The following is a 25591-nucleotide window of genomic DNA, read 5'->3' as shown; positions in this document are numbered from 1 at the left end:
AAAGGTCCCACATCTTGTGCCATGTCTTCTGCCACAGCACAACAGATGGACAGAGAAGGCAAAGGAAGGTTGCTTCTTTTGCCTGTTAATGAAATTCTTCTCTCTTACCGACCCACATAGCTTCTGCAGCCAGTAAAAATCCAAGAGTTAATAAACTATTCTGTAGTGGAAGCAAGCCACAGAGAGCCTTGCTCAAATTAGTATGTGTTCATATGCAGCCCGAGGTCATCTGCAAACACCAAGCTGGGAGAAAATGAATCAGAACTGATACATTTATTAATAGGCTGTGAAGTGGTAACAAGGAGGCTGAAGTATAAAAAAATGAATAAATATTGCATGTGGTGTTTACAAAGCAGCACTTGAGTGAAGTGTGGTGATGTTACACTCTATTGTTAGAGCTATGATAGCTGCTGGAGACCCAGACAGTCACATCACACCCAGGACTAAAAGGACCAGTTCTCATTTAATGGCATGCATCTAGGGACTGGCTTAGAGAAAATTAAGCTTCCCTTTTTGCTGTCAGACTCTGTAAATTCCAATTATGAAGAAATCTAATCAATGCCTTGCAGTCATATACTTGAAAGCCATAGATGCTTTAAACTGTGATTAATTGCACATCAAAGTTTGTATTACAAGTGCTAAAAATGTATGGTAGGGAGAAGAAATCCAGGTAGTGCTGACCAGTTACAGGATGATAATGAAATTGCATCCTTAGGTCAAGTTGGCCCTTTGTGGAGGCCACACACTATGAACCATTGCTGCTTATATAGGGAATTGCATTCTTGGATGCATGTGTAGAGTGAATTGTGCAAGCAGTGAGAGGACCTGCCTGTTGAGATGTACAGAGACTGCAGGAGGGGACATCTCCCCTTATCTGACTTAAAGAAGTTAAGGGGCAAAGGGGCAAAGATTCCTACATGGAAGAACTGCCTAGGAAGATATTAAAGTGAGCCATCAAAGAGTAATCAAATAGATAAAAGAATACAATAATTTTAATTTAAGAACATTTGCAAAAACCTGCAGCAAAAGTCATGCACAGGGATATAAAAAATGCTATGGATAGAAAGGTTCTGAAAGCCATTCTAACTTTGCACATTACTGAGCTGGAGAGAGTTACAGTGAAATGAGAGAACTCCATCAAAACCACCTTGATTTCATACATACATATACGTTACTCCCACAGACACTAGCACAATAGCTTGGTGGGTGGGACTAAGAGCATATCAATAGGATTGAGATGGGAACCAAGTGTCGGCCAGCTTTCTGTGTGCTGGGCTACCTGTGATGAGTTGTGACATGCTTAATCGTGCCTTGACTCATTGCATGGCTTTTGGCCTGCCACTTAAGTTCTTCAGCTAAATCTACCTTGCTCTGAGGTGATGTTAGCCATATATCACCAGCCTGCCTCAAAGACAGAGTTTTTAAGCATTAATTTGGACAGTGTGAAAAACATTCTTTGTACTCTGCACATACCATTATACACCCACTGCTTAAAGGTTTTACAGCTTGTTTTTGAACCTGTTATTTCAGAGGTGCTAATCATACATACAGCAAAGCCAGAAAGAAAATCTTCCACTCTCAATTGTAGACAGTGATGACTTTTGCTACTTAAAAGGAAATGAAAATACCAAAATTGTGCATACCAGTTCTGGATAATCTACACAAAGTAGTTTTGACTAGAAACATGGCCAGTCACAGGCAACAAGCATCCCCAAAACTCATATTCTGTGAGACACAGCAAGAAAGATCATTGATACAAGGCTGTGTATGTCAGTTTTCCACAGAGATAATGCCTGGTCTTTTACATCTTCTGTTTTGAGGGTTTTTTTCCCAGTATCTGAAATCTGGTAGTCGGTAGCAAAACTCCCAGTGACAGCAGTAAAGTAAGTTCCATATTTGCTTTGCCATTGCAAGTGATTTCTTGGACATGTTTCTTGGGGTTTAAATCTGCCAAGAATCAATGGTCATAAAGGGAATTTTGGGGTTTCGCTTTACGTACGTTTCACAGCGAAAAGGAATAACTCAGCTGGACCAATCAAAATGTCATGCAGTGACATGCAGATTTGCACACAGAGAAGTCCCACCCCCTCTTCACCCGTCCTCTTTAGCAGCTAGTAAAGCTGAGCAAGAGCATGTGTTCCAGCCACAAGATCAGTGCAAAGAAAGAGGATAAATGCTCTTATGGGCAATTTTTGGTAAGAAGTGTTTGCTCTGTTTTGCTTGTGCTCTAACCCCAGGAATCAGAGCCCCACATTTTTGTCCATATTTTAAGATACTTATTAGCCATGCTTGTGCTACTACATCTGTTTCCAGATATGGGGAGGGGATAAATGTTCTCTCTTTAGAGCTCTCTCATGCTGCTCCTGAGTTAGCTGGAGGACTGGTGAAAATTAAAGCCTTCTTCCAGCTGATGAGAACCTGTCACTCCCCCTGAGTAGTCTCAGCTGTTGCCTCTGCTGAGAAGAGGTACTATGTGTCAGTGTTGAACTCCAATCCTTTGTAGATGTGAGGGTTGCTGTGAAAATACCAGACAGTCTGACAAAATTAATTTTGGTCTGATTGAGTCATAAAATATGTGAGACTGTGGATGGAGGAGTGCTGTCTTCCGATCCCAGCTGTGCCTGTGGGTGACATCCCTCCTGGATCTACTCTTCCCTATCCCCCTGATAAAGAGGTCCCCTCCTTCAGATAGGGAGGAAGAGCAGACAAGGCTGCTAAGCAGACCCAGACCCTTTCTGCCTGAAAGGTGGGCTGGCAGAACAATGTAAGGAGGGGAACTGAGAAGGGAAGGCTCTATCACAGCAAGCAGCTCCTGTGGACTCCTCCCCAGGAGGAGTTCTCCTCTCTGATTGTTTAGATGTGTGCATTTATCTTGTGGGGAGATGGAGTATCAAATACCAGAGCCATCTGAAAACTGATGGCATCATCTACCCAACATCACAATGAATCAACTGCATAGTAACAGTGAGTTAGCTAGAGCAGCCTGTACTCTAAGCTACCGCTCTGCAGTTTGCTTCTAAAACTGTAAATGCCAATGGAAGCAGCCTTCCAGAGGCTGTTCCATTGCATTAAGCATTGATGGTAGCTATAAAAACTTCTCTGCTACTGTATCCTAGATTGGACCTGAAGAACCAATATATTAGTAAAATAGCATGCAGGGCTTGTTTTGGCTTAAAGTTAGATAAAAGACAGACAGATTAGAATGACAGGTACATATTCCTTCTCTTTCTGATGCCGCTCCTCAGCTTCTTTCATCATTTCCTGAGACTGTTCCAACTTGGCATCTACCAGTTTCTGCTGAAGTTCTCTATGCTGAAATATTTTATCAAGGTGCTGTAAGAAAATAAATTCTGCTGAATGTGTAGGTTTAATAATCTACATAGACCTTCATGCTTATGCATGTACAGCTATTAACCAGAACTCTTGTAAGACAAAAATATTGCAAAACAAGAAGACACCCAATCTATTGCAATTATTAAAAAATCACAGCTCTAATAAGAACAAACTGTGACAGATTTTGCATGAGAAGGGAAACCAGTTTACATTATCAATTTTGACTTATTGTAGGGGGAAAAAAAAGCCTTAGCATCTTTGCCAGTTTTATGGTCTACATATGAAGTCATCACTATAATCCAATATGACTGAAGATCAAATAATTGCTCATTGATAATAAATATGCTGGGGACACACTTTTTTTTAGCTGTTCAATGGCCTATGGATCCAAGTCACTATGTGAACAAATGTGTAAATCACACCTACAGAACTTGGAAACAGGTGCACAGCCCATGCCATCCTCTATGTAAATACAATCCCCTTTGCTCTGGCCACACCTGCACAATGTGGGCATGGAGGGCCTGGGATCTGGAGATCAGACCAGATGAACCAGAGGCCTCCTCTAGACTGTAAAATGTCTAGCTCCATGGTGACCTTCAGGAGATAAATGTTGCTGATAGCCCTCTTCACTCTTAATTCATTTAGGTAAAATTCATTGGAGCAAATATTCTGTGTCCCTCTGGTTTACATTTTCTTCTCATAGAAACCACAAGACAGGAATGTACACTTCCTTCATTCAGTATATGACTTCATACATGATTCAACAGGTTTGGAAATGCAGGTATTGTATCAGCCATTCCAGATTGTAAAGACAGATTATTTATATTTTATTCAGTATGTTGTCTGATTGCACTGAGGCTCACAGTAAATGTATTTAAAAACGATAAAAAGACCCATCGTGATATTTGTTAGCATTTGTCATAAAATAAAACAAAAAGGCAGTTGGGATTTTAATGGAGGATGGGGATTTTTGCGTCAAAATTTTCTGACCAATTCCAATGTTTACAGAAAGAATAATTTCCCATCTGTCTATTATCTGCTAAATCTTATGGTGAGCACTGTGTTTGCAAAAAAAAAAGAAAAGAATCTATTCAACTTCAGAGGACCTCCTTTATCTGTTGTCTTAATTTTCTGCTTTGGGGAAGGGTCAAATCACTTACATCAGAGATCTTCTCAGCAAAGTGTATCTGGAGGGAACAAAGTATATTTGGTGTCACCAGCAGAACAGGCTGTTCAGAAAAATGGGAGCTGGGATGTGCTCAGTGGGAGCTCAGCAGGAAGGAAGAAAGGGGTGCTGGGAGATGTCCCCAGGGATTTGGGGGAGCTATGAGGAGCCTTGGGCAGTTTAGCAGACAGCTGGCACACCTTGCTGCTTGTGTGAGTTGGCACCTCTCGGCACAGCAGCAAGTCTGCCATGGGTGCCATGGGCGGGGTGCTGTCCCATACAACTCCATGGCCGCAGAGCATGGCAGGCTTGCTGCAGGCATAGTCCCACTCAGAGGGCAAAGTATGGTGAGGACTATCCTTATTACCTCTGTGAGACACCTGAACGATAGCCGGCAAGGCAGATAGGCTGCTGGCAATGCCTTCTGCTTTCCCTGGGTTTGCTGCCTGTCTCCTCCAGTACCCACGGCATTGCTCTCACCTCTTCCCGCAGCTCGTATTGGTCAATGATGCTCTTCAGCTTCTCTGCCAGCTCCGTGTTCTCTTGGCAGAGCTTCATGTTCCTCTCACTTTGCTGCTCGATCTGAGCCTGGATTTCACTCAGTGTGCCCTGGAAGTGATTAGTTATTTCTTTCCTCTTCTCATCTTCCTCTCGTGCCCGCTGAATTGTTTCCTCCTGTTGTTAAATGGGAAGGAACACAGCAAGTTAGAGGCATAATAAGCAGTTCCAGAAAGATACTGTTTCAGAGTAGCATAAGCCCTCCCTTTGAAGGATTTTACATGTTTGCATTCCTCTTTGGAGATTTTCTTGCTTTCATCTGCTCCGGCATTAGGCGTGATTCTAAATTTACAGAGCAAATTACACAGTGGCCTTGAAAAAATTAGGGAACAAAGAATTTGCATTTATAAAGATGGATGTAGAGCAGAGCTCCAGATCAAAGCAAGCCTGAAAGAGAGGACATGTGTGCATATCTTGATTCATGATACTGCAGCACAGCTTTTGCTTTGGAAGAAGATGTTTAGTGAAGCAGTCCAAAGCTCTTTTATCGAAATTCTCTTTGACTGAATTAGAATATGACCCTTTAAAATACCTCCTGTTAACTAGGACTCTTCATATCAAATGTATGGCCTTTGGGATTTTAGTTTTAAGAGAAATTCATCACTTGCTGAAGAATCCATTCCAATTCCTCAAGTTTTTTCCCCTACTTTTTAACCAACATAAACATTTGCACTAATTTATTAGTGAGTGGAATCAAGGAAAGCTTGTGTGCAGTTTCTTACAGAATCAAAGCAGACATTCAGAATTATTTTTTTTACCTATTATTGAAATTCTGTTTTAGATTTGTTTATATAAAAGACAATGCAGAAAGAATCTGGATTCATTGCTTTGGATCCAGAAATATGGACTATTTTTAGTCCTTACTTTTGCTTCCAGGACAGCTTGTCCTTCTGTGGAATGTAACCCTGATACAGAGTGGCTAGGACCATATCTGCTGTAGTTACAAATCATGCCAGAACCATCTTAAGAACTCACTCCATAGCATGCAAATGGCATACTCTAGTAAGGTTTCAACTAGCATAGTCATTTACATAAAAATCTCTGATGACACTGCATATGGATATTTTCTGTAAATATATTTGAATAAAGCCTTAGCTAACTCTAATAGGGTATAATTTGTATCATGAATGTGCACAGAAATCACCATGAAGCCCTGCTGTGCTCTGCAGTTTACACAAGAACACATGTGTATGCTCACAAAGAGAGAAACATGAAACCAGAAGAACTCTCCCTTTTAAGAGAAAGAAAGAATGTCAGGTGGAGCTGGGCAAGTGACTTGGAGATTGGGTCCTGGTTCAGTACCTGGATTGGAAATTGGACACATGGAAAATTTGCAGCAAGATGAAAGAGAAGCTCTCCAATTATTTTTTTTTTCAGTTGGTGAGAATGATTTTGAAACATTTTGCTTGACCAGCAGTTGAGTTGTGTTCTGTTTCTAGTCACTTTTTCTTTAAATTTTTTCTAGTAAAAGAAAGCTTTTCCAAAGTAGAGTTATCCCATGACTCACAGAGTTAAATCACCCATTGTGAAACTCCCCACCCTGGGGGAGGTACTGAACCTAAGCATATATAATCTTGGGGTTTTGGAACTTCTGGTACCACTTGTTAGTTCCAGAGGAGGACCAGAAGTCCACTAGGACTGCAACTGCCACTCTCTACAAGACTGCGATCATTACTTCAAGAGGACTGTGACCATCATCTGGACCAACAGGTTTCCTTTCCTTTTACTTTGCCCCCAGGGAGACCACGTGGTGCTCAGCACAGGGGTAACAAACCCCATTCTATTCTTGTCCCAGGGTGCTGAGTTATACATCTGTCTTTGGGGGTTAAAACCAGTTTTCTCTGTATCACTGTATTTATTATAATCTTTTTAATAAATTGTAACTCTGACTTGCAATCTCTCTTGAGCTGGGTTCATTTCTCCTACCGGTTTACTTCTAAACCAGCACAACCTCTAATACACTGTTAAAAAAACTCTTCATGCCTCTTAGTTCTTCATTATAGAAGTGCAGCCCTGAGCAGGGAAAAGAATGACCAGGTGCTTTCACTTCTGGAAGTCAAAGTGAGAAATTGAACTTGCATGTCTGGAGTCCTATTTCTATGGTTTCAAAACATCCTTCCTCAAAAAATTTATTGTTTCAGTAGACCAAATAGTGTTATAACACATCACTACTGTGATTTAAAGCTCTGTGGAGTAATAAATCCAGCTGAATATAAAAAAAAAGGTGGATTGTGCATCTGTCACACCAAACAGCTCTGTTACAAGGTGAAATAAGACATCCTGAGAGTAACAATCATGCAAATGTACACAAACCAACACTCTGTGCATGTGTTCCTCAGAGGATCTTATTTCCTGCTCTTCTGAGGTAAAATAATTATGCAATACAGAGCACAGAGACAATATATAGATTCATTGTTAAGACACTGAGCCAGCAAGAATTTGGTTGCAAGACACAGTATTTCTCTGGATCTTTTCTGCTTCAGAGAAAAATATATTTGAGGAGGATATTTGCTTGGGGAGGGGCCCTGGTGTGTGTGCCAGAGAGCTCCTCAGAGTCCCTCATTTGTTAAATCCTTGAGATCCCAGTCACAGATTAAGGCTCAGTGTGGGTGAGAGGAGCTGGCTGAGCTGAAGGACAACTGTGTGGCTACAGCACTGCACAGACTGACAGGCATTGCCTCTTCCCTGTGCCCAAGACCAAAAGCCTCTGTGCTCAGTGCTTTGCCATGAGTGGAGCTCGCTGCGTTGCTGCTAGTGCCCAGCTAACAGTAGGCCGGTGCCTGGTCCCTAAGGTAATACAATTTTAATCTCACAGGCTTCTAAGTGCTACCAATAATACTATGAGAATAGTGATAGGACTTTGGAGATGTCTGCTTTAAACCTGAGCCTTTACTAGCCTAGGGCTGAGGCTGTGTCTGCACTGGAGCCAAGGAGAGGGCTGGATGCCCACGGTGTCAGCATCAAAGCTCTATATCCCTGCCAGCTCTGCTTCAGGGCTGTGGGGCCAGCTCCCCTTCACCCATCTCACCTGGGCAGGCACAGTCTGGCAAACCTCAAATCATCATTATCACCTAGGTTTTATTATTGCAAGGCTACAGCCTCAGCTCTTTGCTTGTACCAATCCCTGGCACCTGAGAAAATGCATGTTTTTCGAATACTTCCTTAGTGTTTCCCATTTCAAGACAACACAGTGTAAAGTAAAATCCTGAAGATTTCCCCCAAATGGGAGTCTTGAAGACTGATTACTGTTTTGTGTTACTGCTGTTGTAGCTGAAGTAGCTGCGTGGAGTCCAGAGCTTCTGGCTGACTTGGTTTTAGGGAGCAGAGCAGAGGGTGTTTGGGGTAGTGAATTCTCAGCATCATCATGGTTAATTCCTAGCATGCATACAGATGTCAGATGCTTCACTTTCTACTTATTCTTTTAGTAGCTTTTAATTAAGTGTTCAATTTTAGTGAGAAAAATAAAGCATTGTAAATTATTTTTAGATTTCCAGTTGTGGAAAGCTGAAGTCCAGCCATAAACTATTGTTCTTTTTTCTCTGCCTTTTCTTAATCTTCACAATCCATGTCAACCTTTCAAAGACATATTCTTGCATCCTATTGTAATATTGCTTTTGCTCAGGTGTTTTGCTGCTAAAAATGTAAGAATGAATTGAATAAAACCTTGTAAAATCAAGACAAGGATATTTTGCACTTTGGGATTTAGCACTGGAATGTGAGATAATTTGAAAATAGAAGAGTGTGATTGTCTCTGGAATTGTCTTCATGCCTCTCTGGGCCAGCTCAAGAAGACTGTTGGTCTGCTGAAGTCCTATCAGCCAAGAGGATATAAGAGTGGAATTCTTTTTTTTCAATTAACTGTTTTCTTCATTCCTGGGCACCACAGTCTGAGCCAGTTTGAAGCTGAGCCCACAGTCAAAGCTGTTGACTTTTGTGACATTTGTATGAAAGTCATTACTTAATGCCTGGTTGGCAGGAAGGACAGGGTACCTGAGATTTTCATGTCACTGCAAGATACTAAGTAGCTACCAAACTGTCAGATAATTGACAGAACAGGAACTCCATGCAGAGAAATTAATTGCTCTTTTTCATAGGAGACCTACTCTCTATTGCAGTGGGAATACATTCTGCTATTTCATGAACCTTTATTCTGCTTTTCTTGGAGGGAGAATTAAATGTCTGTGTAACTGCAAGGAAATAATCAGAATACCTGGGCTGTATGCAAGTCAGAATTTGAGGCTGGTATCCAATACTAACCAGAAATTTTTCTTCTCTGATCTACCCTGTGGATTTTCAATACAGCTCCACATTGCATATTCATCACCACTTGGCTGCATGGATCTCCAGTTAATGGGAATTCCACACACCAGCTGAGTGAAGATGACACTTACATGACGTGATGTGCATACAATATACCACATGGTAAGTCAAAGATGGTTCATGATCTGGGCAGGCCAGGTTTCTCTTTTGTTATTGAAATGGCACAATCTTCTACAGATTTTATTTTTCATGATTTGGAACATAATCAGAGGTGCTAATCCCAAGCACTAAAAAATTATGAATCAGCTTCTCTGTCCTGCCAAAACCAAAATAAAAACATTTAAGTATGAGATTTTAAAAATAACATTTGATAGATTTTCCTCTTTTGGACCCTCTCAGTACAGTCTTAAGTGAAAGAAAATAGCGCTCAAATAAACAGAACATGAGTTTCTGGAGAGTCACAGATCTCCAGGAGCTAGAGCTTAAAGGCAGATATTCCAAGAACTATGCTAAAATTCTCAGAGAGATGAAACTGGATAAAGATAATGAATGCCTTTGTTTATTAATTTAATTCACGTATATTTTGCAAGTCTATTTTGTCTTACTGTCTTATTTAACTTTGTTTTTTCTACACTGAAAGCCCAGGAACCAGAGGAAAGATGGTATACTGGGTTTCTTAAAAGGTCTCCAAATTCTTTGAAAGAAGTGGCCAGAATTTGAACACTTCTTCCTACTACCAGATCAACTCAGGTACCTTTCCTGACTCATCTGGCATAAGCACAGGATAAAAATCAGAACTGTCTGAAATTGATAGGTTTATTTAGAGGACCTTAGTCACAAGGCAAAACAGTCCAACAAGTGGAAAGGTGCTGGAAAGAGACTTTCCTAAATGTAAAGCTGAAATGTGTGATGAAATATTTATATACAAAGGGGAAGGGAAAATCATGCTCTCTAGTAACGAGATTAATAAGCATAAAGTAGCTGGGTAATTGTGTGAGAAATTCAACCAAATTTGTTCCAAATATGTTTTCCAAATATAACTAGGTTTTCTTTATACCCCAGTCTCCACCAACTTGTTCCCCTAATATTATTTGTTTAGTAATCTCAGTTAAGGCTATGCAAAGCACTGTACTCTGTACTCTTAATTCACTTTAGAACTGGCTTGTATTTCTGTTGAAAGATTTTGCCCACAGACAGTCTGGTAAATCAGTGTAAATCAGTATTAAAGTACAGTTCAGATCTGGTACAAATTACAGGCATATATTTAATTTTCTCTACCAGTTCTGTGCTACTATAACTGGGCACAGAGGTTTGCTTCTAGTTTGCCCATCTGTTAAACTGCTTCTATCCTTCTACTAGCACACAGTTTAAATATATGTGTGACCACTGCCCTCTCCCAGATGTATTCTTACCAGTGTACAACGAAAGTTAGAGCTACACCCTGAAGGCCCACTCCTGAGCTGGTGAAAATGAATGAAAATCCATTACAGTTAATAGGGGTTATATCAGGTGGAATTCTTGCTGCTGACAATTCATATATGTAATTCTATACATAACTATATCCCCATAAAGAAGGGGTTTGAATAGATGAAAGCAGAGGCTTTTCGTATAATAATACAACCACCATCACTAACATGTCCTCAGGAAAAAAAGGACAATCACAACAGTAACATACTTTGTGAACCTACAATTTTTCACAAAGCATAAACATATTATAAATTTCACATTTAAATGGTGTGATGCACCAAGCAATAGGCAGACATATGGATCCCAGCCTTTTGATACTCCAGAAAATTTCCTCTTTGAACTGATTCTTGTAATCCAAATTACTTTCACAATGTTGGCATTCTTCCTGTCTTATGTTTGATGTCTTGAGGCAAATGTCTTGATTGACTGACCTTCACAAATCACTTGAAAACCCCAAGTACTCAAATTACGTGAAAATACCCACCAGCATTCTGTGAGTCCACTGGAGCAAAGCTGGTGTCCCTGTTATTCTGTCCATGCACATGCATTTTCATCTGCAGTCTCAGGGACCTGGTCTGTTAGCACCACTGCTTTTCTCTGTGCTGAGCTCCCTGATCATGCAAGGAGGGCTTACAACTAGTGTGGGCAAACACAATATCCAAAAGTGCTTGGATATTTCCAAATGAGAAATAAAGAGGTCTTGGCGTAAATGGACCTCAAGACATATAATTACATGATATATAATTAAAACATATAATTATATATTATATATTTATATATATATTATATACTACATATATTATACAGTATATAGTATATATATTGTACTTATTATAAATACAATTATAACATATAATTCTATATTGCAAGTACAGAAGCAAACGTCTCTTTGACCTGGTACTAGAGCAAGATGGGAAGGCATCAGCATCTTCTTCCTCTCCACTGCTCAGTACCTTGCTAAGGCCACCACCCACCTTGAGGTTTTTGTTGTGCCTCTGGAGCTCCCGGCACAGGCTCTCCAGCTTGCTGCGGGCAAGGATGGCTCGGCTGTGCTCACTCTGCAGCTGGTCCTTCTCCTTGGTGATCTGAGCCTGCCTCTTCTGTAGGTACTTCAGCTTTTTCTGCTCGGCACGGTGTTCTTCGAGCTGGGCAGGAAACAGGGATTAAAATGAAAAAAGACAGGCAAAAAAAGAAAAGAAAATGAGCTTTTTTTGGTTTAGAGAGTGTTCACACTTTCTTAACCTCTTAGGAAATGTTTTGTATTCATCAGTGCTTATGGGAGAGGAGAGAGGGAGCTGGAGAGAGTCCCAAGACTGCTCACTGCAACAGTCCCAAGTCTGCTGTAGTGTGGGTGGTGAACACAATTTTTAACATTCTTGTCACACCATTTCAGTCCTTCCTTCTTTGGTTTGAGTTTTTTTGAAGGACATCTGTGAGGTTTTTATTTTTGTTTTGGCTTTAGGAACTAGAACAGTCAGTAGTGCTTTATGCAGTGAGATTTCTCCAGATCATGAGATAACACAGTAGTTGCTCATTCTTTTTTACAGTTTCCTGAAATAAAAGTGGCTTCCCAAATACCCAGGAACCTTCTGGAAAAAATAGCAAGACAAGTGCTGGAAACCAAGAATGCTGTCTGTATGGGAGCCTTGTTGCTGATGGAGGAGAATTCTCTTCAGGGAAGAGCTTCCCAAAATGTCATGTGGGCACCTACTCTTGCCAGGCTCCTCTTGTTCACAGGACCATGTGGCAGCATCTGTCAGTTGTGTTTCTGGAGGTCCTGTCATCAACAGAGGTAGGTTATGGGAAGTGAAAACTCCTTTAGGCTTTTTGTCTCCATATAGTTACTGAAGGAAATGTGGACAGTCCCTGATGTTCATTTGAGAACCTCCTATTCCTGTGGGTGCATGGCTCCTGCCTTCCCTAGAGGGCTGGTGGGGAGGAGAGTGTATTTGGAGGGGAGAGTGAGGGGCAGCAACAGAATTGCTAATATCAGTCCCTGCACAGTCTGGTCATTTCTTTTGACACATGCCTATTAGAGTCTGCTTGGAAAAAATTTCCTGTACTGTAAATTAACAGTCAAGTCAAAGAAGCATTTTCCCTCTGAAGCTTTTAATGATTTCATCTCCCATTCCAACACACAAGAGCCCTCCCCACTGTATCACAGGCGTGCATACATTGTGAGATATTTCTGAAGTCTAGATGTTTTCTTGTTGAAAAATATTAGCACATGATCTGCAACATGCAAACCTTAATAATAACAGTTGCTATTAAGACTATATTATCTAATAATATAGTACCACTAGTATTAATTATTAACCTCAGTATGACTGGGAAAGTCTGTGAGCACCAGGGAATGATGTGCAGCTCAAACAAGACAGTCAACAAGCATCATATTTTTACACTTTCTCTGCCCGAGGATCTGTTTTCTGCAGTTGTTCTGTAATTTATGCTTCCAGTAGAGACCTCTGTGTATTATTAATCAAATCACACCTTTTGTGTACCACAAAACAGTGCAGTCATCAGCTTGGAGTATATTTACAGTTTATGTCCAACTTTCAGCGTGCGCATTGTGTTTTACTCCCATAGATCAGAATAGGGCCTTTCCAATCTATTCAAGCACCGAAATAATTTTTTCTAGTATTGTAGGAAAAAAAATAGCCTTTCTGTAGTTAAGGCTGAATTTTTTTTTCCTTTATAAGCTTAATTTTGTTCCCTTCCGCTTTCATTTGAGAAACATAAAAAATGTTCTTTTTGCTTCACGTTTTGCATGTGCAGCCAGTGCTGAGTGGATAATGATTTACCCAAATTTCACGATTCGCTCAAACTCTGCATGAGATAGGTGGTTTAGAATAAAGTAAGTCTTAATCATAATAAAAGAAGTCTTCCAAAAGAAGTCTTTTTGCCTTTTTTTTTTTTCCCATTAAAATAACTTGTACTAGAAACTTGTATTTCAAAGTTCTCAGGAATATCTAAGACTACTTTTGCACTGAGAAAGGGTAAACAGGAATGACAAAAGGGCTGCCAATGATAAATTTTTAAGAATAATTAATGAAATATAAGCTAAAATTAAATGCAAATAGAAGGAATTACGATTTTTGGAAGGCTGATCTAGAGAAATAAACAACTAATTTAGGAAAAATTATCTTTTATCTTGACCCCACTGCAGACGATGACAACACTTACATTTATTTATTTATTAGCATATGGTTCTTGCACTCAACACTTACGAGAGACCCTCAAGATCTCTGAAAATAAGGCAGTCACAGCTTGTGCCCAAATGGCTATGCTGTCTTGCTTCCCCAACCTCACAGGCATGGCTTCTTCCTTCACCAGCCCATGCTCTTCCCTGATGCCTTCTGTTGTGTACTCACAGTCACTACAGACTGTGCCAGGGCATGTGCTGACAGATAAATATCATATTGCTGGTTGGCCATGGGGAAGGGTCAGTGCTGCATTGGGTCCCCAAGTACCAGGAACCTCTTAAGCCACAGCCAGCCCCAACACTACCTAAAGCAGGGGAAGCTCAGTCTGCCACATGGCTACATCTTCCCGTGGCCTCTGCTGCAACATGTGTTTGTGTCACCACATGGCTCACCAGACCAGGGAGCTGATCTGGGTGGAAAACAACTCAGCAAAACAAGATGTGATCTGAAGTGTGTGATGGGGATAGACAAGAGGGAGCAGAGAGAGCTGACAAGCTATTAATCACACTACACCCCTCAGCCACACTGAGTGAGCAGTGTAAGGCTTTCTCCAACAAGATTTTAGTTGTATTTATTGAATGATTTATTTCAGTGACATTGCACAGTATGTCAGAAACAAATGCTCAGTATTTTTGTTTTAGCACCTTTCTCCTCCATGGGTTACTGGAAATAAGGTCCCTGTTTTATACATTGCTGCAGTGATGTTTGAATGCAGTGAAGAGTACTTTATAGAGGAAGAAGACCTATTTCAGTTAATCTGAGAGCATGAATTCCCTTTAAGCATGAGATAAAGCATGAACAGAGGATTTCATGTGAAAAAAGGGAAAGCTAAACTTCACATTATGATGAGACATGGACACATCTGTGCATAAAACCAATTACAAAGTCAATGATCTGCTTGGCACATTTTTCAGCACTCCACAAACTGTAAAATGCTGCAGCCTTTTAATTTGAAAGATTTTCACAGCTTATGCTCATACAGTCCTCTGACTACTTAGAAAAAAATTAATCTGAAAATAACCCATCATCAGTGTGGAAAGAACAGAGTTGGGTAGGTGGCATTGTTATAGGGATGATGTTATGTTGGCAGAGGCTTTGATTCTTCATTTCATTGTGTTGTGTTTTCTCTTACGATTAGTCCCAGTTGGCTATTATCTGCTTCCTAATATTTTATACTAAGTCCTGTATTATTTTCATTTTATTTAAATGACTGAAACGTAATTTAAAGAAATACCCACTTACAGATGCATGCAAAACTCCTTGCAGAAGGTGAAGACAGAAGCCTAGGCATTAGTCTCCAGTGTGGGTCAGTTTGGTAGGTTTGCTTTTAAGTATGAATATTCTGCCTCATCAACATTTTGACCCAAAGTTCAGCTTGTTTTCCTCACTTTTTACTTTTTTTTCTCCATCTTACCCATAATTATTTGACCATGACAATTATTTTGGGATTCATTTAGCACAACAGACAGTACCATTACATGAGATTTGACCATGCTGCATGACAAGTTTTTTATACCTTCCTATATGGACAGATTGTACAGAAAAGAACCAATACTGTACTAACCAACTCAGCATACTTCTTAAACAGCAGGTCCAACTTCTCTTCTGGAGTATTCAGTTTATTCAAGCTTTGCATCAGTAGGGTGGCTTCTTTTCCTTCAAAAAAGAAGAAGAGGAGATTTGATGGTAGTTTGGTTGATGTTCTTTTATAAAATTGGTTGTTTGATGCATGGATCTGGAAAAACTCAGAGAGAAATGAGGTATTTTGGAAGGAAAGGAATATTTTTTGCTATGAACTTCTGGGGTTTTCGCCATAAGAACAAACATGCTAGAATCTTCCTCCATTTCAGACCTCAGTAATGTGCTCTACTCTAGCAAAAGCGTTATCTCTGAAATGCTTTTGTCCTGTGTAATCTGATTTTCATTGAATGTTTTTGCAACATGTTTAGGTCACATACATGGCACATTTGACTGAAATAGGGAGAGAAAGGGCCTGGACCCTGAAGGCCCAGGAATAGATCTCTTTGCAAGTGAAAGCAGATCAGAACTGGTGTACTCAGCTCCTTTGCTGCTCAACTCATACATGACATAAGGAAGATTAAGTTAGGTACGGAGACTGTGGTGTGGAAGTCAACAATCAGAGAGTAGTAGGTACTGCCAGCCAGGTCTGAGCTACATGATAGTGGTGTAAATCAGTTCCATGAGTTGGTGAATAGAGTATGTATACCAGAGAAAGTCTGATAGCTCTCTGGGGTGTGAATAGCTAAATCACTGCATAGCCATTTAAGTGTTGCTTTTCCTCTGATACCTCTCAGTATTCATTTCAGCCCCAAGCATGAGCTTGAGCTTGAACACCACTTGTTCATCAAATACAAAGTGTCCCTGGCATCCCAGGAGATAAGGTTGGCTGTGGTGCCAGGGGCTTAGATGTGCTTTTCCAAATGCTCCCCTTTCCCAAGGCTGTGAGACAAAATCTGCTTTCTGCTTTAGGCTGGACTTTTTCCATTTCAAGTCTAGTGCAGTCCAGAAGTACTGTCAGTGGAGAAAATCCGTTATTTCACACTAAATTCTCTCTACAGCATCTGTATAAATAAGTTGAAGAGAGCTAAAATCAAATCCTAGTGTGAAAACTGTTGCAAGTGCAACTGGAGCACTGTGTGTTGGTAGGGTTTTCAGTGAGCTTACTGAGGTACCAATAACTGCACCAAAGCCAAGACAATAGAAACTGAGGAACTTTCTTCTGGAAATTCAAGGAATTTGGGAAAAAAAATCTATAATCTGTCCTATGCTTAGTGCCTTGCCTGTAAGAACATTCTGTGGTTATTCCTCTACAGGCTTAGTCTGTGATTGAGTTTGAGTTCTCATGCAAAGCAGAAGCTTGAAGATTGGCCAGAGTTAAATGCAGGAAGGAAAATAAATTACATGTTTGTTAGATTGGAATGTGACTACATTGCTCTCTAGTGGCTGCCCAGCAGAAAGGACAAGCTGTACAAAAACTTGCTGAGACTTCTTTCTAGCTCAGCTAACAGCCCTAGCAGGGCTGAAGTGCTCTCTAAGCGCTGTGCTTAGAGAGAATAAATGTATTAGTTTATTTTGTATAGTCCATAATGAGTCCAGAGGCTTCCTAAAATTTGCTAAATCAAAAATAACCTGGGTATGACTGAATTTGTTCTGCAGGTTCCCACGCCACATAGTAGCACCATTAGCACCTTTGTGACTGGTGAGTAGTCATACCTGAGGAAGCAGGAAAAGAATACTGAGGCACAAACAAGAGACTGGGTTTTCCTTTGTCTGAGAAGTGACTTTGTGCAGTGTATTGTCAGGCTGACAGCTGTGGATAACCACTTTGGGCGGCTCAGTAGTACATTAGATTTGTGTGATACAATCCTAAGCTCTTTTCTTTTTAAAAGGACTAATATCTGATCCAGCCTACATGGTAATGCAAAAAAAAATAAATTACTAGTTAGAGAAAAGATGTAATGGTCACTGTAATTTTCAGTGGTAACTGAAGGTTCCTATTATCCATGGCAGAGACTTAAAATGGAAAAGAGCAAGGGAGTTCTTACTTGTGTTTGCAGAAGGGCTGTGTATGTAAATACTTGCCTAGTCCTTTCAGGATTTTCTTCTCCAGCTTTTGCTCCTTGTTGCCGCTGGGCTCCTTTGCTCTGCAAGCATCCCCAGGAACCAGCTTCTCTTTCTCACTCTCCTCATTTCCATCTTCATACTCTGCATCCTCCAAGATGCCTTGCTCTCCCTTCTTAGGCTTTTCAGTTCCTGTGGAAGTGTTTTCCTTCTCCATCAGGCTCGTGGCAGACCCGTAGGTTTTAATGATGTCCTCCAGCTGCCGGCTCAGCTCCTCTGAGATGTCACACGTGGCTTCTTCGGGCCCGGCACTTGGCTGCTCTGTGGGGGCTGGAGCAGGGGACACCAAGCCAGGGGCAGGTTTGTCCCCACTCTGCCCCTGGGTATCCTGCTCAGGTGATGTTGGAGACTGGTCGTTCTCCATTCCTAGTGCAGTACCTGACAGCAAACAAATGGAGGATTGACTTAAAAGCACACAGAATTAGTCATCGAACTGTTCCCAAAGCTTGGCCAGCATGCGAGTGATTTTGTGTGAAATTTGGAATGGCATCTCATCCATTAGCTCTGGCTTGATAAATATATCACACTTAAATAAATAACCAAGGTGATTTGCCTGCAAGGAGAAAAGCAAATTATATACTTTCCAAGAGAAAAACCTACCCAAATCTATCACTTGAAAATGGAAAACCTCCTATTCCCATTGCCAGCAATGACAGATGAAATGACACCTGAGTCACTTATACCATTTTCCTCCCTGCACACCATTTACCACGTTTACTTTTCTTGATCTGTTTACCTGCAACGCTGGCTACCGATATAGGCAGCTTCACTTCAGAGCTGCATTAGTTTCATTTCCTATTTTTCCCCTGTCAGCACATGTTAAGTCAATAATCATGAAAAATATTTTAAATGAAACTGGTGCACTGAAAATTGTGCTGTGCCCTTGGAAAGCCCAGCATGGTGCTTGATGTACAAGAGATCTGGTTTGGTACTGTCACAATAACAGCAAAGAATAAGATAAACAGCTCTAAACCACCCTTCTCTTGTACTTGCTGCATGATGCTGACATCTTGTTTGACAAAGTACAAAAATAAGAATAAATCACAGTGAAATAAAACCAACCAGACATAACATGGTTTGATAGTCCATGGTGTTTTCCAGGATGCATTTCAGCTAATTTATTCCCAGTTTGCAAAGGGAAACCTTTGATTCCTCATGTCTCTGAGCAGCTGCAGTGAGCCAGGCAAATACAGAGTCCCAAACATACCTGTGTTTCTTCAGAGCCTGCTCCAGTTTACCCAGAAACTGGCAATGAGGGTGTCAGCAAGAGCATCCTAGGCACCTGCTCCTAGCTTCTGCAAGGTGTGGGCCAGCAGAAGCTGCATGTAGCTAAAAAACTCGGTGTAGAGAAGGCTCCTTCCCTCTCAGAGTGCCAGCAGAGCTGCTGCACCACTGTGTTGCCCTCAAGAAGTAGTCCAGAGGGGGTGCACAGGTGGGCCTTGCTCTGCAACTAGCCTCTACTTCTTCTTGACTGCAGACTATACTCTTTTCAACCATGAGCCCTTTCTTGGTCTTCTTCAGGCTGATTTTTGTTCCTCTCTTTAATGATGTGATTTACAATGGTGCCAGTGGGGAAGGAAGAGAGGAAGAAGCTTGTTTGGTTGGTTCTGTTCTAGCATCTGAAGCAGTTCCTTTCTTATTTTTTAAAAGACAACTTGCTTTGAAAACATGGAGCTTACTGGGAAGCATTTTGTTCCCTGTTCATGCAGGCTGTAACATATATCTTCTATAGTGTCTAAATTTCTTCAGCTTTCAAAATTGTAAACTAGCATGGCCAAAGGTGGTATATGATAAGAGAGATGTCATTTATTGTAATAAATGACTTGATGTTTTTTATTAAACTCTCCCCAGTCAAAGTGATGTTTGAAAGTGCAGTGATGGCCATCACTAAAACAACGTTTTTCAAGATTTGATTTTCTATATGACTAGGCCTGCAGATAAGATAGTCAAATGAGTTATCATCTCTCAAGCAAATAATTGAAAACTTTGACTGGGGCTCAGGATGTGCTTGAAAACTCATAGCTATAAATCCATGCCCCTGCAGTCCTCCCATAGGTACAACTTGCCAGAAGAAATGGCTTAGGCAGTTGTCTGGACCTTGTTTCACAGACCCTTCAGACAGTTGCATTCCATTCTGTCCTCCTTGTGGCATTGTCATGATATCACTGCAAAATGATTGTCAAATTATATCTGTCTGATTTGATGTCATATTGAGTTTAACTTACACTGAAACATAAGACCTTATGTATGCAATTTAGGTAAATAATTCCAGATAGCATGAATATTAGCCTACAGTTTATGATCTTTTTTTTAACTAGGGCTAATTGATTGCCAAATAATTCATGGTCACTGAGAGTACTGTAAATGCTAAGCTAGAAGCTCCACAAAGTATGTGTTTATCTCTGACATGTTCAGTCTAGTGTTTACAATTGTAATCATTAATTTGAGCTAATTGGCAGTTGGAATCAATCAGCTAGAAAACCCAAGATCACCAGCTCTTGTTTAGGCATAACAAAACTCTTTTTTTTTAATATGTTCATCACAGAAGAAGAACAGGATTGCAAAATGTTCAATTTCCAAACATGAACTTCTCTTCTGACTATCTCCCTCTCTTTGTAAGAAGGCACAAACTGATGTTGTCATCACACCTCAACTCTCTCCCTTAGGTGCCTCCCAACTCCCAACTTCATCTCTCACGGACCAGCACTGTCTGGCTAAAGGTTTCCTCTTACATTAAACACGAAGTATGCCTGCAAATACAGCAGGCTTTAAATCAACAATCGATCTATGCATGGTGTTGCTCAGTAATAAGGGAAAAGCATGGGTGAATGAAAGAGAAACTGGATTGTTAGAATCAAGATGTTTACAAGCTGGCCTTGCAGGAAATCATCCCTAACATACATTCCTAGCTAGAAGGAGATTAGTTATAATCAGTCTCTGAAACCATAGCAATGTGCATCCTCTGAGGTCCTGTCCACAAGCCCAGAACAGTAAGCAGGCAGGAACCCCATAAACATCCAGCAATGAACCTTTAACCCAAGGATGCCCACCTGCTGGGTCATACCAGAGATTGTATTTACTCACACAAATAAATATCCAAATGTTTTCCTTTGTTCTTCTTCAGGCTAAACCAGAGGTCTGATAAATTCTTTCTAGCACAAACACAATGCCTGTGAAGACTTCTGTACCTTCTTTTGCACAACAGCTTCCACAGCTTCACGGAGTTTATTTTGAGGGAGACAGGGCAGCTCTCATCCACTGATAGTTGCCTGCTTACAGCCTTTGACGCTGGGAGATTTTACTGCATTTGGCCCTGGTTCTCCTCATGCTCCAGCCTGTTTAAGCTTGATGCAGATAAGGAATTCTGCCTTATCAGGCCATAAAAGACTTTCAGTGCCAATTTCACCAAGACCCAAAGTGTTTACATTATATACTATCTTAGACACAGTAATGCCTAAAAATTAGGTGACTGAGTCCAGAAGAGGAATTCTTTGGTTTCTCAGACTTGCCTAATTTTAGACTACCCACCTCGTGAGTTTTGCAACTCCTACTACCATTACTGTTGCCTCCAGGTACCTAAATTTCCAACACAGCCTTATCCTGTTTTATGGCAAAGGGGAGGACTGACCAGTTATCTGAGTGAGTCTGACGATTGCATCTTGTTTATTCTTTTCCCCCTGCATTCCCAAATTCTGGACCTGTTCCACAGCTCTGAGATCAGCACCTTTCTTGGCCCTGGTGCTTTGGACGGAAACTTGACTCCGGACACTTGTGGTTGCTGCTTCTACAGATAGTCACTGTGGCCCTCCTCTTCTCCAATGGGAAATACCCTCAAGAGCCGGAGGGTGCTGCTGCCTCACCTCTGTGAGAAAGACTCATCTGCATTCTCCTCCTTCCTCTTTTAAAAACTTGGGAAAACCCAGGAGAGCAATGGAGCTCTCAGAATAGCTAAGCACACAACACAGCCGCAGCTGCACTCAGAGGCAACAGCAAAAGGTGTGCTGCTCAGATCAGTCTCGTTACATGCTGAGTTTGTTTGTCTCTGATTATATCCCTTAATATTTCACATTTGCAGCACAACTTGCCTTCACTGCGCTTTGACAACAGCCAGTATTTCCAAACTAAAAGGTCAATAGGCAAGAGTCAATGACTGATTTAGCAGAGCTGCAACAGCCATCCCTCTGCTGCTGGGGCAGCTGTTCCCATGCTGGGCTGCACCAGCCCACCTCGCACTGCTGGAGCCAACACTGCTGCCCAGGCACACTCCTGGCATGAATAAAGCAAAAATTAAAATTAAATGTTTTCTTCTTAGCTTTTCTTGCAGGTTGTCTTAAAGACTGTCACAGAGTTTTGTTTATCTTTGTTAGACAGTGTGCTTCCCTTTCCTTTTCATGGAATTTGTTTCCCCCTTTCCTTCTTGCAGCTTGAACTTCTAGAGGTTTAACAAACTGTTCTATATTTAGCTTTTGCCTCCTCATGTATCCAGCAGAAGGACACATGGCGCCTGCTCTGCAGCCAGGAGCTATTTTAAGCATTTCTAAAATGGGTAATGGGATGGGCACTTTATGCTCAAAATTCACATATTCACACAATTCTCTAAAACAAAGCTTTGCATACACTTGTATATTTGCAGTGAACATATGCTGATAAAATCAGAATTCTTACCTTGACATAACACCAGATTGAACTACAGTAACATGTCAAAGCAGAAAACATTAAACTCTGGAATGGCCCACACTACTGTAGCTCCAATTAGTCTCCAGAAAAATACAAGTACCTTTTTATAGTCTAGACACCACCCTATGTATTACTTCAGAAAGTGATGATAAAGCCAGCTACATGCTACATTTGAATAGCTTTATGATTTATACACAATTTTCTAGTACAAAACCGAACAAAAGTTTGGAGGTTTCATGGCAGGTTTCCATACAGGCTCAGAAGCAGACTCAGAGACTTTCTGAAGTCCCCTGCCTCACCTCACGTTCAGCACCTGAGTCTTGATCACTTACTGTTGTAGCAAACCAGCCACGGCCCCTTGTCTCACTTCAAGGCAAGCTCTACCAAAATAATCTCAAAAGTTTTTGATCACTCTTAAAAGAAGCATTTCTTACTTTCACCAACAACCCTAGATACTTGCCCATTTTCCTCAGGTGTCACATGGTGCCCAGGCTTTTAAGGCTATTCCTAGAAAATGTGTGCTGACAATCCAAAAGGGAAGTACTCACATTAAAGCCCTTGCACCATGCCACCAAGCAGTGACTGTAAGGAAGCTGTTCATCTAACTTACCCGAGCAAAGAGAAGAGCTGAGCAGAGAAAAAAAAAGTCAAGCAGAAACCTCAGACAAGGGCACACCAGCAACAGGACACTGCCTCTGTAATCTTGCCACCGAGGGAAGAGGGATGGGAAGACCAAACGAGGAGGGAAGGACAGAGTGACACAGCAGGAGCAAGCACTGCAGGGACTGAGTGCACACTTTGTAGGGGACAGTCTCTGATAGGTGCACAGGGAAGCTGCCTGCTGGCTGGCAGCGTAAGCTAGCTATGTTGGCTGTTCCCTGCTCTCACAGAGATAGCACAAGAGGTTAGAGACTCCAGCCCTCTGAAAGAGAAAATAAAGGAAGGATACTTACACAGCTGCTACCCTTCAAATTTAAGCGTTAATCCCTCAACTGCTTGACTTGCTGTGTGGTGTGAAATTTGTCTGTATTGACTATGGATTGGTCAAAAGTGGTTGAATTTTTCTGTCTCTATTGCAAAGACTGGGGTGGCATTCCATAATGTGAACTCCCAGCTGTGACTGCCCTTTGCAACCTGGGATTTGGGCAGGATTTGTTAAAAACAGATTGATTCTTAATCACAGACTCACTGGCTGGAAGGGACCACAGGAGGCCTCTAGTTTAACCTCTTGCTTGAAGCAAGCTCATCTGTGATCTCAGACCAGGTCTCTCAGGGCTTTATATTAGTCTTAAAAACCCCCACAGACAGAGACTGCATGACCTCTCTGGGAAGCCTGTTCTGCCTGACTGTCATGGTGGTGAAAGTTTCTCTTTACCTAGCCTTAACTTCCCTTGTTCCAGATTGTGCCTTTTGCCTCTTGTCCTCCCACTTTACACCTGTATGAAGAGCCTAACTCTGTCTTTTGATAATCTCCTCCAAAGCTGGCCCTTCTCCAGGCCGAACATCCCACTTCCCCCAACCTCTCCGCATGGAACAAGTGCTCCAGCACGAGCCATCATGGTGCTCCTCCAGTGAATTGACCAACTTCTCCCACTGAGGCAGCAATGCTAATGGAGTAGGCTGGTGTAGCTGCCCCGCTGATCCTAGCAGCTCCCAAACAAGTGCTCTTATTGCTGTCAAGGTAAGCTGCCTGACCCACTTTCTGCATGTTACCCTGCCAGCTTAGGTTGGCCCAAAGTTGTTGACACAAACAAGCAGAGTGCTCCCGAGGGAGCTCAGCTGCACACTGGTTATGCAGCTACCAGTATTTCCCGCTTCTGTGACCCTCAAGCCACTCAGGCAGCATCTTGAGATGCCAGATCACCTACGGACCATCTGCCACCCACTCCCTAGAAGGAGATGTAGGCCACTTTAACACGCAGATATGCAAACAACGGAGAAATGATAGGCTGGTGCTGGAAGTGGCAGCCAGGGCTATGGAAGAGAAACTGGACTTGGTCTGCAGTGAAAAAAAATAAGGCTCAGAACAACAATACATGGAAAAACACATGTATACTACAATGATTTGGAGTAAGCCTTCAAACTGAACCATGGCACTAGAGGAACCAGAAATGTTTTGTGCCTGATTTACAAGGCATGTAAGAGAAAACAGTACTGCACAGCTCAGTATCAAGAAGTACCAGTTCAGAAATAGCCCATGTGTTACCAGCATCTCAGACTTTAACTGGAGAGGACTAAAGGTCTTGTTATATTTGTGGAGGCAGAGTCTATGGGACAAACAGTTCACACTTGGAGTGGTTTCTCCTTAGTCTTGTTTCTCTGCTTGGAAAAGGCAGCTCCTAGAGTCTGGGCATGTGTGGGCATTGCGGCTTAAGGGAAAATCAGTTCTTACAATCTTCTTCAGACACTGATGGTGGCTCAGTGGTGGTCTTAAGGAAGTCACAGATTTAAGGGTAATGAAAAGGAGCTTGCAAGGCCAGGGGCTTCTGCAGCAAATCTTGCGGAGAGAGTTGGAAACTGGCTGGACGTGTTTTGAGAGAAGATAAAGCTCTGGGGATGTTTGTGACAGGGAAGCGTGAGAGAGCAGAATACCAGTGAAGATAAGAGAGTCTGTGTGGGCTCTTCGTGCTCCTCCTGATCTGATTGGAGAATTCTCCTGTTTCAGTCCCCTGTTCATTTTTCTGTTGAAATAAAAGCAGCTCTGAGGTCAAAATGCACAACTGAGCTACCAAGGAGCTAAGTAACAGCTGAGATGCAGAAAGTTACTCCAGCATATCCAAACTCCTTGGCAAACACAAGGCAAGACACATTCAGCTTTGCTTTCTTTCACTGGTGGTATAGCTATTACATGTCAGCTCATTTTTTTCAGTAGCCTGACAGCATCCACACAAAACCCTTATCACAGCTCAAATGACATGCTGGGATTCACTGGGCACTGGGAACTTGGTCATGTCCCTAAGACATCAGTGTGTACTGATAACAAGAAATTAGTTGGGATCATCATTATAAAAATTAGTTTGTAGTACGAAGCTACATATTCTGAGTTGTTCCTAAATAAACAAGTACATAGAACAGTCTCTGGTACAGTCAGGAAATAGAAAGAGGCAGACAAATTCTATGTTCCTGAGTTTGTGGGGAGTATGTGGGTGTAACTTCAGAAGATGAAAGGAATCTGATGGATTTTGGCCTGTGAATTGAAATAACCACCTTAGGAACCGAAAGTGAAACTCAGACAGAGAAATTTAGAGGAGTGTGTTGAAACTACCACGCAGGCAATTTACATGCT

General features: G+C 41.5%; 1 protein-coding gene across 2 annotated transcripts in view; it reads right to left on the bottom strand.

Annotated features, from left to right (window-relative positions):
* Positions 1-23105, bottom strand: part of TXLNB (taxilin beta) — a 35419-nt gene extending 12314 nt beyond the window's left edge. Inside the window, exons 1-6 of one of the 2 annotated variants that reach the window (XM_008932354.4) lie at positions 22916-23105; positions 17590-18006; positions 15551-15642; positions 11758-11928; positions 4979-5173; positions 3214-3333 (exon numbers count right to left, since the gene is read on the bottom strand). In XM_008932354.4, the coding sequence (XP_008930602.2) occupies positions 3214-3333; positions 4979-5173; positions 11758-11928; positions 15551-15642; positions 17590-17992 (981 nt within the window). In that variant the 5' untranslated portion in view covers positions 17993-18006; positions 22916-23105. The remainder of the gene's footprint in view (positions 1-3213; positions 3334-4978; positions 5174-11757; positions 11929-15550; positions 15643-17589; positions 18007-22915) is intronic. The other variant, XM_018078086.3, reaches the window with a different exon arrangement.
* Positions 23106-25591: the final 2486 nt, after the last annotated feature.

This window comes from Manacus vitellinus, unplaced genomic scaffold, assembly GCF_001715985.3.
Source record: "Manacus vitellinus isolate BGI_N305 unplaced genomic scaffold, ASM171598v3 scaffold_4_pilon, whole genome shotgun sequence".
NCBI classification, from domain to species: Eukaryota; Metazoa; Chordata; class Aves; order Passeriformes; family Pipridae; genus Manacus; species Manacus vitellinus.
Note: the sequence above shows the minus strand (reverse complement) of the source record. Positions and strands in the feature narration are given on the sequence as shown.